Genomic DNA, 13,654 nt, shown 5'->3' on the forward strand with positions numbered 1-13,654 from the left:
GTTGTAGTGTAGACGTTATAAAAAATATCGGTTGCTTCTTTTGGCTACAGGCCCCAGCATGACCATGTTGATAAGACACTGCACTCGAAATCTGAGGGTTGCAGATTTGAATCCCCGCTACACCAAACATGCTCTTTCAGCCGTCAGGGTGTTATAATGTGACAGTGAATCTCAATATTCGTTGTTAAAGGAGTAGCCAAAGAGTTGACGGTGGGTGGTGATGAATATCTCTCTTCCCTCTAGTTTTACACTGCTAAATTAGCGACGACTAACGCAGATATCCCTCATGTAGCTTGGCGCGAAATTCAGAACCAAATTAATCTTTTGGCTGCTGAGTTTACAACAAAAAAACATAATATATCAATACAATTTTCATTTTCTTCCTTTTTGTTTGATTGTAGTCGATCACAAATATACACAATGGGCTATCCATGTTATGCACACTACGGGTATCGAGACCCGATGTTAAGCGATAAAAAGTCCATGGGACAAGTTTCGTAAGAGCTAAATGTTTTCTGGTTGTAATACAATAAATTTTGAATCAAACAAAATATTTTTATTACTTTCTAATTAGATAACCTTATGATACACAAACAATGTTTGATTATCTAAAAAACAGAGTTACGTGAAGAAAGATGGAAGTGTGGTCGGATTTGAAAATATCACTTTTTACAGTGTGTATGCAGTAAGTTTTTACCAGAATTTATAACAACTGTCGTAAAGATCTTTGTTCTTAAACAGATAAACTAATAAATTCTGAATCTTGTAAAAACTTCAGAACAATAAATGAAAACGATCTTGAAGAAGCAAATCTTTTAGTCCTCTGATTTTCCATTTTTCTTAAGAGAATGTTTTTCTCAGACAATTAGATGTCGCCACTGCAGTAGCTTACACGTCTCTCAGTACTTCTCCAATAGTCGTGTTGAAGAGTGTGAACAGAAAAAGAAGAATGATAAAGAGAAAGATATATGTGATGTACTAGTTATGGTGTTTGTGTTTTGGACATCATATTTTAGCACTTGGCCTAATACATTATTGTGATTAAGAGTGATAAAACAAATAAGCTTTAGATTGTTTTTTTTTTACTCCAGCTGTTCACATGACTCCAATAGCATCACTATTTGTTTTTCTTTATTATTATTATTGCTTCTAGATAAAAAAAAAATCAAATTTATCATACAAACGTATAATTCAATAAGTTGGGTAAGACAGTTGACACATCCCATGGGCCAGTTGTTAATGTGATAGTCTTGGGTACACTGATTTCCCTCAAGAACAATCGGGCAGGATCAGCAGATTAACAGGAGGTATGAGCAGAAAATGCTTTGTGGAAATATATCCGAATTCTTTGACTGATTTAGTTGCAAAGCAAAAAGAGACTGAACACATTATATAATACAGTGGAAATAATCTTTGATTTCACAAAACAACTATAATAAGCGTATTTACGAAGCATATCAAACAGCTCTTAAATACTTTAATAAAATACAATTAAAAATAATTAGTTTGAAGGACTGAGCCTTTACTGAAGCTTCCAGAGATCCTTCTTAAGAAGTAAACATTTGTTACAGATTGATAAAACGTGCATTTCATGGATGTGACAATATTGTCATTCTTTCCCAAGTCGTTATTTAAACTGTCACTAGTTATTCCCATCGAACAATAATGGAGACTGTATTCTTAAAGTATTATCTGACCCACCAATAGAAAACATCACTCTCTATTTTCACAAAGTTAAAAATATTTCTCTTGAGAGAGTGCTTGTGATACCATAAGTGAATGGCCCAGATCAAAAGGTAATTAATACAAAAGGAACTAACCACCTCCTTAACAAACATTCTATGGTTAAAACTACAAACATTAAAATTTGAAAAGTTTTATGTCAAGTTAGCTAGATAAAGGAGTACAAATCACTTAGTATATTTGCAAGCAGAGGATTTGACACTAAGTTGTATAGAATTAAATCTACGATTAAGTAGCTATTATTGCCCATCGGCCAGTCATTACAAGGCCATGAAGTTTCCCTAAGGAATGAAACATTACAAAAGAAAACTAACGAATTCCAAGGGCGAAGTGCTCTGGTAAATAAACACACCACGTGTTTTCTATATCTCTTTATTAATACAGAAATAAATTTATTTATGTAGGTATGTGCAGTTCTACATGACATACTGGCTAAGAAGATCGTCATATTTCATTTGCTTTAGCTAGCTATTGTCATATGTCATTCACCTAGAGTAGTGCATTTTATGTTGCTATGGGAAAAATAGCTGGAAGATCACTTGAATATGCGAAATGGGCAGTTATCGTTTCCAATAGCAGTCAGCTTGTTTCTAAAGGTTATGACCTGACCTCCTTTATGTTTAATTGAATGTATTTACGAATTATGTAACCAATTATTTCTGAATAGTTGTTAAAATTCTTCAGTAAAGATACAATTAAGAATAACAAGCCTTAAGCATAATGCTTTTACTGAAGCTTGCAGAAGTCTTTCTGAACAAGCAAAAATCAGTCTCCACGGCTGAAAGGGCGATCATGTTTGGTGTGACGGAGATTCGAATCCGCGACCCTCAGATTACGAGTTGAACGCCTTAACCCGCCTGGCCATGTAAGTAATATGAACAAAAGCAAAACACGAACGTTAAAATGGGAAGAATTTCTTAATTAAACGTTTTGGAATACTCATAATTTCATCATCAATACTCTAAAGGTACAAAACAAACAAATAATATTTGGAATAACAACAGAAATATGATATACATAAAGAGTAAACAATTGAATATACAGATTATAATAACAGTAAATGTGGAAGAGATAAAATAGCAATATTAAAACAAGTCTATATCTAGGGAAAACTGGATTTTTTTAGGGACAGAAGGACAGTTTTTATGTCTAATGTTTCTTTTATAATAACTTCAGTATCATGTTGGCTGTTGATAGAATTTTTAAGTTGGAGAGAGAAATTGGATGTCCTGTTTTTGTATTGTGCTTATAGAAGCTATAGTTGGAAGGATTTATAACTAACTTTCTTCAGGTTGTTACGGATACGATCGTGTTTTCATATGCTCGTACTTTAAGGTGTTGTTTGGTTTCACCAATACAGGATATAAGGAGATAAAATGTAAACAACGGGCAGTTGATAACGTTTCTTTAGTGGAAAAATTTTAGTCTGAAATTTGAGCTCTCTTTCCTTTAGTCTTTCACCACCTAATTAGGGAAGAATAGTGTAGATAGTTCTAGTGTAGCTTTGCTCGAAATTCAAAGCAAAACCTTTATCACAAACTTAGAAAGTCATATGAATACAGAGTTATTTCATAGCAAATATCTTAACGAATTTTCTCTTATTATTTAGACCTATCTTATCACTCTTAAGGGGTTATTAGTGCTATTTGAAAATACCACATTGCTAGCACGTGGAAGAATAGCTCATTCATACTTCATCATAGGCCACTCCACTTTCAAAATACAATAATTTGTACTATTGATCAGTTTTACTTAATTCCTAGAATATTAAAGAAGTGTATTACTTATATTGTTTTTCTATTAGAAAATAAGCTAACATGATTAATATTTTAAAGTACAATTTTAAAGACTTTAAGTACAAAATAAAATTCAGTATATTATGACATAAGTAACAGTTTTTGACAAAAGAAGCGGACGAAATTAATTTAGCTAAATGATGTAAATTCATGTTTTCAAAGTGAAACTACTAAGTTTTGGTATTTCGTCACCAAACCTGTAGTTCATGTTGGAATTTATGAAATAAGTTTTATACAGTGTGTTAAAAGTTTTAAGCAAAGGCTCAGAGGGCATTTTTACTACTGTCATAACAGTTTTTGTTATAATGTAAATTATATTATTTTGAATTATTTGGTAAAATTAAAAATGCAAATCGCAGTCTACGTAATGAAAATAAAAGTATTTCTAAATTCTAAAACTACAATATGATTTACCTAATACTCACCGATAGGCCTAAGCTACAATATTGCAATACGTACTAATTTTTCAAGCTCTACACAACGTTCAGCATATACCTTTTTACTGCATCATAAACCTTAAAAAAAACTAAAACTAACATCTCGTTGTTTCAACAATCAATCTATTACTCTAAAAGACTAACAAAGTTAATCAATAAGTAACTATGTCAGACTCTCTGGCGTTTCTAGACTACTCAAAATGTTTCCTAAACGCTCAAGAAGGTTGTAGCCATTAAGTGTTATTAGGTTATGCCCATTACGTGATGAAAAAAATCGCTGTAGCCAAGAGTAATACTAATTCTTAAATTAAAAACAAGAACATAGTCTACAACATTGTCTCTCTTTGGATTATGAAATATTTTGAACAATTGCATTACACAAAAATAATGTTGCAATGAACTTAAACATCCATAACTAACTAATTAATTCTTGGAAATTTACAATGTTAATTAATATTAAAAAATATACCTTGCAGTATATAAATTGTTAACGACATTTGCAAGGAGAATTGTGATTAACAAAATATTTTTTTAAAGTTCATTTATTGGCTCTAAATTGTTAAGTCAGCCACCAGATTTTTGTGATTATTTTCTTTTTATGGTGGTTTATGGTACAAAGATGGGATGAACTGTTATCTTTTATTAACACTTGCTGTCTTGTTAACTTAGAAAGTTTTGTCAAGAAAATCCAGAGGTAATCACATCCCTAGCGAAATTGTACAAGTAATCTACAAGAACCTCCGGCTTTTCGATAAGATGATTTACCTCTGATGGGGTCCGGCATGGCCAAGCATATCAAGGCGTGCGATTCGTAATCTGAGGGTCGTGGGTTCGCATCCCCGTCGCGCCAAACATGCTCGTCCTTTCAACCGTGGGGGCGTTATAATTTAACGGTCAATACCACTATTCGTTGGTAAAAGAGTAGCCCAAGAGTTGGCGGTGAGTGGTGATGACTAGCTGCCTTCCCTCTAGTCTTACACTGCTAAATTAGGAACGGCTAGCACAGATAGCCCTCGAGTAGCTTTGTGCGAAATTCAAAAACAAACAAAACCTCTGATGAAGTATTTCTTGAAGCTAATCATTTTTGTCTATTCTCCTACCACATACCGCTGAAGACAATCATTATGGATGTATTTTGTTTGAACCACCTTATGTTTTAGATTCAGTTCTGTTGTATATTAGGTCGAACGTGTATATTCATTATGTCCATTCTTATTCTCACTGGATATCCATCCTATAATGGCTTAACTGTCGAGTAGCGAACAGGAATTTCCTGGTCATATACTGTAAAAATGTTTAAAGCTAATTTCATGTTACATCTGAGGAGACAATTTCTTACTTTCATTTCCAGAGAAGGTCAAACAGTGGTGGGTGTAGGAATAGTGTAAATCAACATATTGCAGGACTTTCCATCAACAAATCTATTAACCTGTGGATTGTTGTTTTTTTAGGTAATGATCTTTTTATTATAGTTGGATAGATAAAACAGCCTCAGCTGAATTTTGACTCTTTAAGTTTGATGTCAAGTTAGTTTGTTTGAACTGCTTGGGCTCTTGGACTTATTCTCAGGGAATCATCTCCTTGGTTTAAGATTTATTGATTTGTTAAAAAAAACAGCCATATTTTCCACACTTATAGTAGTTCCTTCCTTCCGCCTTTCTTTATGAACATTTTTGGTTTCCTAAAGAATTTTGTCACCAGTTTTATCTAGCAATGTTATTTTAAGTTGCAGTTGGAACACTCATTGTCCTGTATTTAACTTCTCAATTATCTGAGTAACCATTTGTCTAATTAAATCTCTAAGACTTCAAACAAAAGGAGTTTTGTTTCCACACTACTTGAATTGATGATTGTATAATTCCTGTACTTTTGTTTTAGTTGTTTATTTGAAGCTTTAATTAATTCAAGTTACATTGTCAACTGAACAGTTTCTATTACTGATACATCTTCCATTGGACAGTTTTCTCTCATTATATGTGATGGTCAATCCCACAATTCGTTGGTAAAAAAGCAGCCCAAGAATTGGTGATAGGTGGTGATGACTAGCTGCCTTCCCTCTAGTAGTACACTGCTAAATTAAGGACGGTTAGCGTAGATAGTCCTCATGTAGTTTTGCGCGAAATTCAAAACAAAACAAAATAATGCCCCCACAACTGAAAGGACTAGCATATTTGGTGTGACAGGGATTCGAACCCGCGACCCTCGAATTATAAGTTGAGCTCCTTAACCACCTGGTCATGCTGAGCCTCCGTGTCCACTCATTCTTGCTTTAAAACAAACTAACCTTTTTATGTTGCATTCCTGTTCATAAATACAATTTTTTCCAAAAATTTGGTGTTACTTTGATAAAACATAACATGCATACTTTGTGAAGACTTGAATGCGGTAATCAAATGAAGTCAACCACCAAAATGTCTCTAGATCTTATAAATATTCAAGTGTTTTTTATACGATGTTTCAATTGTGGTAATTGCTCTAAGTTTTTATTTTCATGAATTAAATCGTCATATTTTTTGTTTTGTGTCCAGACAGAATTGTTTTTTTATGTCTTCTGTAGTTTCCAAACATGTTTTGAAATTTTTTAATATCTTGTATTTGACAATTGTTTCATTGAAATAGAACCATTTCTTTCTAATGACATGCCAGTTTATGCAACAAAATGACAAATATTTGCAACAGTGTGTAATTTTTCATCTTAAAAAATGTAATTTAGAATTAACAAAGCACCTACTTAATTAGATTTTCATTTGGAAACAAACACATTTGAAGTGATTTACCTAACATAATTAAGTTCTCACTTTCAAACATACTTTTAAGATGTCTTCAAAAACGTAATAAAAATAAATAAAAGGGTAAACTATATTAAAAATATTTAAGTGAGACATGTCTTTTTTTTTTTTTTTTTGCAAAATTGGTGAGACATTGTCTTTATGCCGTTTTGCTCGCGCCTGTTGTAGAACCATGAACTTAGGGTTATCATTGAACGTTAACTCAGCCTACTTAAAGTTGTAGATGCTATAGTCGAAAAAATATTTTTCTTTTAACATTAAGTAGACTACACTTTGCATTTTTCTTTTACAAAATAATCCTTAACCATGTCCACTGACGATATCAGTATCAGAAGTGGGGTTATTTTGGTTACAATAAAATAGCGGTGTGACGTTTATCTCTTGTTTGGCTCAGTATTTTAAATTATTTTGTGAAAATAAGGCTAAGTCCATTCACGTAACGAAAACAAATTAATTTATTTCTTCCTTAACGTTTCTTTAAGGCCATCCTCATTTGTACACCATTCCAATCTGTAGGCCTTAGTTTACAAAGCAATGGAAAATTTCTCTAATGTTACTACAACTAATTTACAATCAAACTATTTGTATAATTTTATGTTCAATCGATTAAGTAACTAAATATACACGACAACGTACAGACGTTGGAAAAAGGTCAATAAGTAAAATATAGGAAGCTTCAACGTAATTACAAGAAAACTGCAAGCAAAAATCTATTTGATTGAAGACAAAATCGAAAAAGTCAAATAAAAAAGTGACAGGTTTAAGTTTTAAAACCCATGGGAGAAATTGTACTGACAGTTTGTAAGGACATCAGGGTTGTAAGAATAAATATAATCTATGTTTGTTTGAAATTAAGCTCAAAGTTACACTATGAGCTATATGTGCTCAGCCCACCACAGGTATCAAAACTCGGTTTCTAACGTTATAAATCCGCAGACATATCGCTGTGTCACTGGGGAACAGGTTATAGAGAATGTAGGAAAAGGAAGTGTAAAAATGACATGAACATTTAGACGTTAATAACCAATATATACTGAAGGTCGAACCAACTATATTTTTCTCTCTATTTGCTGAATAATCTAGACTCAAACATCAGTAATTAGGTATGCTATATGGAATAGAAAAATACATCTCGTCTACACCTATTACACTTATTGATTTCATGCCACATATGTCTGCAGAACCTTCCTGGACTACACCAGCTACACCACTAACCAATCAAGTTGCGTAACTTAACAGACTAATCCAACAACATTGCTCAATCGAGAAATCAAAATATTACTAAGATGAAAAGGAACTACTAGAAGTGTATCAGAAGGGCAGTTTGAAAATATTACCAAAGTAAACGGGTGGAATGGTGGATAAAAAGTTATCCATCTTACTGCCCATTTAAAAGGACTGCTTTAATGAAAGAAAACTGTCCAATGGAAGATGTATCAGTAATAGAAACTGTTCAGTTGACAATGTTACTTGAATTAATTAAAGCTTCAAATAAACAACTAAAACAAAAGTACAGGAATTATACAATCATCAATTCAAGTAGTGTGGAAACAAAACTCTTAGAGAATTAATTAGACAAATGGTTACTCAGATAATTGAGAAGTTAAATACAGGACAATGAGTGTTCCAACTGCAACTTAAAATAACATTGCTAGATAAAACTGGTGACAAAATTCTTTAGGAAACCAAAAATGTTCACAAAGAAAGGCGGAAGGAAGGAACTACTATAAGTGTGGAAAATATAGCTGTTTTTTTTTAACAAATCAATAAATCTTAAACCAAGGAGATGATTCCCTGAGAATAAGTCCAAGAACCCAAGCAGTTCAAACAAACTAACTAGACATCAAACTTAAAGAGTCAAAGTTCAGCTGAGGCTGTTTTATCTATCCAACTATAATAAAAAGATCATTACCTAAAACAACAACAATCCACAGTTTAATAGATTTGTTGATGGAAAGTCCTGCAATATGTTGATTTACACTATTCCTACACCCACCACTGTTTGACCTTCTCTGGAAATGAAAGTAAGAAATTGTCTCCTCAGATGTAACATGAAATTAGCTTTAAACATTTTTACAGTATATGACCAGGAAATTCCTTTTCGCTACTCGACAGTTAAGCCATTATAGGTTGGATATCCAGTGAGAATAAGAATGGACAATATAATGAATATACACGTTCGACCTAATATATAACAGAACTGAATCTAAAACATAAGGTGGTTCAAACAAAATACATCCATAATGATTGTCTTCAGCGGTATGTGGTAGGAGAATAGACAAAAATGATTAGCTTCAAGAAATACTTCATCAGAGGTAAGTCATCTTATCGAAAAGCCGGAGGTTCTTGTAGATTACTTGTACAATTTCGTTAAGGATGTGATTACCTCTGGATTTTCTTGACAAAACTTTCTAAGTTAACAAGACAGCAAGTGTTAATAAAAGATAACAGGTCATCCCATCTTTGTACCATAAACCACCATAAAAAGAAAATAATCACAAAATCTGGTGGCTGACTCAACAATTTAGAGCCAATAAATGAACTTTAAAAAAATATTTTGTTAATCACAATTCTCCTTGCAAATGTCGTTAACAATTTATATACTGCAAGGTATATTTTTTAATATTAATTAACATTGTAAATTTCCAAAAATTAATTAATTAATTAGTTAGTTATGGATGTTTAAGTTCATTGCAACATTATTTTTGTGTAATGCAATTGTTCAAAATATTTCATAATCCAAAGAGAGACAATGTTGTAGACTATGTTCTTGTTTTTAATTTAAGAATTAGTATTACTCTTGGCTACAGCGATTTTTTTCATCACGTAATGGGCATAACCTAATAACACTTAATGGCTACAACCTTCTTGAGCGTTTAGGAAACATTTTGAGTAGTCTAGAAACGCCAGAGAGTCTGACATAGTTACTTATTGATTAACTTTGTTAGTCTTTTAGAGTAATAGATTGATTGTTGAAACAACGAGATGTTAGTTTTAGTTTTTTTTAAGGTTTATGATGCAGTAAAAAGGTATATGCTGAACGTTGTGTAGAGCTTGAAAAATTAGTACGTATTGTAATATTGTAGCTTAGGCCTATCGGTGAGTATTAGGTAAATCATATTGTAGTTTTAGAATTTAGAAATACTTTTATTTTCATTACGTAGACTGCGATTTGCATTTTTAATTTTACCAAATAATTCAGAATAATATAATTTACGTTATAACAAAAACTGTCATGACAGTAGTAAAAATGCCTTCTGAGCCTTTGCCTAAAACTTTTAACTAAACTAGTGATCATGAAGGTGAGACTTTGTCCTGGATCCTAACAAAAGATTCATATACTAATTTCTTCTATTGCATACAGCACTTTTTCGTCTCTTCAATACTTTAAGTACACAGAATATTTATAAAACTAAAGTAACAAATAACTAAAAAACTCTCTAACTGAATAATTATTAATTTATCTACTGCTGTAACAAACAGACAAAATCAACCAATAACTACTTCAGATCTCTCGCATTTTGTTCTTGCTTTTTACTGCTCAAATTGTTTCCTAAGCTTCTAAGAAAGTTCTAAATGTTACACTACACCTACTACGTAATGCGAAAACTCTCCTTCTAACCAAGTTAAAAAGAAAAGAATCCTTCAATGATTGTTTTATAAAGGTCGTGGAAAGTCGTAAGAGGAAAACCTCGAAAGCATAAAACATATACGTACCTCCATTAAAATTGTCGTACCTGTAGTTCGTTTAATTAATTCACTCGAGTACAAATGCGGCAAAACTTTCATCAAAAATTAGCTTCAGTGATAACGCTAATATTACCTGTTGCAATGAAACATTCAGATCTGCACTAATTACTATTGCCTGACTTTGTTTGTCCAATAATGTAATGTTAATTCTTCGTAGAGACACATCGCATGAATATACGTAATAACACGAACATTTCATATCACGTGCCTGACAAGTCTTTATGTGCTACTCGCTCTAACGCGAACAGAAGAGATCTTGATTAACCAACTGTGGTGGTTTTGCACGTCGTTGCTATGATTAAAACACCAAAGATGTGGACAACGGACGAAAGGTAATGTATTCTTTCATTTTCAAGCACTGGGAGAGAATACTGGCAATAATTATCCGGAATATCCCAAACCATTTATGTTTTCTGGATCCCGAAGCATTTCGTTTGAACACGTTTTCAACATTTTTAAAAAACAACTTTTCCATTTAAGTCGCTAAATGCTATGAATGTGCTATTTCAAAGAGATGAGATTTAAAGTAACGTTTGGTGAAAAAATAAGGTAGTATATGTGTGTTTCTAAAGAAACAAAGTATAATCAAACAGAATGTGAAATATTTTGATATTATAAAATCAGTGAAGAGTTAAACAGCTAATGCTTTCGAATGAAAAATTTTAATACCCTTAGTAAAATTAAATGAATGAATATGGTTAAGTTACAGAAAGGGATAACGCAGAATTGCATTTCGAAATGTGTAAGTAGCGGGTAATATTTTTGAGTAATTTCCGAAGCTGTTATTTACCGAGGTAAAAAACAAAGTCAATATTAATTATGGTATAAAAATGTTATATTTTTAAAACAAATATTCTAGATAACAGAAAATTGAAATTTGTCAAAACGACGTTAAAAAAACGTTATTCAAACTGAATTAGTGTCGTAACTGATTAAAAAGGTAAAAGAAGTGTACATCTGTTACTTGTGTTGTTTATAAAACCAGGAAGTTTGTGCTATTCTCTGTAATGTAGTTACGTTGTTTTTCGATAAGTGCTAAAATTTTATGAAAGAATGTAATGTGTTATGAAATATTCTTTACACCTACAGTATGATACATTTAATTAGTGTTCAATATAAATGTAAAACGAGTAGGTAGTAGTAATAAAAACTATCTTTTACTTCGAAAGACAATTTGAAAAGTTCGAGTGTGCTAGAAAATGATTAATTTCCTTTGTTTTCTGTAGTGTTATGTAAACATACGAAAAAGATTGATTTTGTAGGACTATAATCAGCTACGATATATAATTTGATTCAATATTGTATATTAAACGTATAGAGAAGTAATATAATCTAAAAAGTGATGCCATCTTAAGCTCATGTTTAATGTTGAAGGCCACAGTGAATTTCTTATTTCATGTTCATTCATCATGTTTTCGGTATTAATTTAATTTTTTATTCGAATTAAATAAATATGTATTTTAAATAAATAATACAACAAATCAAATTAACATTTCATTCCAAAAAATAACATGGCTTATGCAAGACGTTCTTCCATAAAAACGGCAATGTTGAAACGTGTTAAGTGTAACAAAATCGGTAATATAATGTAACGTAATGAATTGAAAGTGTCAAATAAGAGAGCTTAGAACGCAGTATTTATTTGCTACGTATCGCTACAACTTGTGAACTACTTTTATGATGGAACACAAACAAATAAAATTCGTTAAGGCTAACGAATGTTACCTATTAGGCCTAATAAATGTTACGTAATCAACGTAAGCTCATTACGTTTAATAAATGTTACACGTGATGACGAGGAACTCACTTGATATAAAAAGTATCCTCAAGATGGCTGGTATGGGTTTTAAAACTTTAATTAAAATAAAGTACAGAACAGCGTTTCGACTTTCTTAGGCCATCGTTACGTTAACAAAGTGTTTGCAACTGACTTCTACCGGGTGCGTGTGTTAGGGACAAAAGAGTGAGCGGGTACGGGGTTGTAGGGGGCATTGCAGTTAAATATTAGGTTATTAATTATTATAGGTATAAAGATGTTTCTTTATCCTAGTTTAATTTTGGTTTGAATTGTATAAGTAGGGCTTCTTTGATTTTGCGTTTGTTTATATTTGCTCCCCTATTTAGTATCCGGGTGTTTTCTATAGTTATATTTTGTTTATTTGATTTGCAGTGTTCAAAAACGTGTGAAAGTGTTTTTTTTTTCTTTGAATCTGTTTTCCATTTTTATACTTGTTTCTCTAATACAAAAGTCGTGGCAGTAATTGCATTGTATTTTATAAATAATGTTGGTGTTGTGTTTGTCAGTGTACTTTTTACGTAGTATGGACTTTAGTTTTGTACCTGGATTTTGAACAAGTTTGGTGTTTGCTGGAATGTTGTGTTTTGTTATAAGTTTTTTTATAAATGTTGATTATTTTTTCGCAGATATCAGGAATATAAGGTATGTAGCAATTTAAGGTTTTGTAGTTTGTTGTTTCTTGGAAAATTTATTATTTGTTGTTGATCTAGGTGTGTGTATAATTTTTTCAACGGTTTTTGGAGAAAATTTATTGATGTTGATGAATTGTTGTTTTATTTTTTTTGTTTCATCAATAATTTTATCAGGCGAACATAGTTTTGTGTTTGTGTTTATTTGGCTTCTTATTATTTTGAGTTTTTGTTTTGTTTCATGTGCTGAGTTCCAGGGAATTAAAACAAAAACTCAACATAATAAGAAACCAAATAAACACAGCCACAAAACTATGCTCACCCAATAAAATGATATGTTGTTTAATTTTAAAGATATCATTTTCATAGTTAAAAATGTATCTGCCTTTTTGATTGGTTGGTTTGGCGTTTTATGGCGCAAAGCAACTAAACTATCTGTGCCCTTCTTTTCGAACAGAAAATCTTAAGCGTCAAAAATGCAAGTGTTTAAATAGTTTTTAATATTTATAATTTATCTCTGGAGTTCTAAATTTCAACACAATATAATGTGTGTGTGTGTTTGTATTTCACCAAATGAGACCTCTTTGTATTGAGGGGTGAAACCGTATACTATGTCTGTTTTGTTTTGTTTTCATATTGTTATCCTATTTCCTAAAACGGTAGTTGTTGTTTTTTAATGAAATTGTTTCACTTGTATTCATTTGTATGCGTT

At 31.8% G+C, this 13,654-nt stretch overlaps 1 protein-coding gene across 2 annotated transcripts in view; it reads left to right on the forward strand.

Moving 5' to 3' along the window:
- Positions 1 to 10,726: 10,726 nt before the first annotated feature.
- LOC143237030 (BAI1-associated protein 3-like) overlaps positions 10,727 to 13,654 on the forward strand; it is a 201,416-nt gene continuing 198,488 nt past the window's right edge. For both annotated transcript variants that reach the window (XM_076475861.1, XM_076475862.1), the window contains exon 1: positions 10,727 to 10,847. In XM_076475861.1, the coding sequence (XP_076331976.1) occupies positions 10,810 to 10,847 (38 nt within the window). In that variant the 5' untranslated portion in view covers positions 10,727 to 10,809. The remainder of the gene's footprint in view (positions 10,848 to 13,654) is intronic.

This window comes from Tachypleus tridentatus, chromosome 13 (genome assembly GCF_004210375.1).
Source record: "Tachypleus tridentatus isolate NWPU-2018 chromosome 13, ASM421037v1, whole genome shotgun sequence".
Classification (NCBI taxonomy): Eukaryota; Metazoa; Arthropoda; class Merostomata; order Xiphosura; family Limulidae; genus Tachypleus; species Tachypleus tridentatus.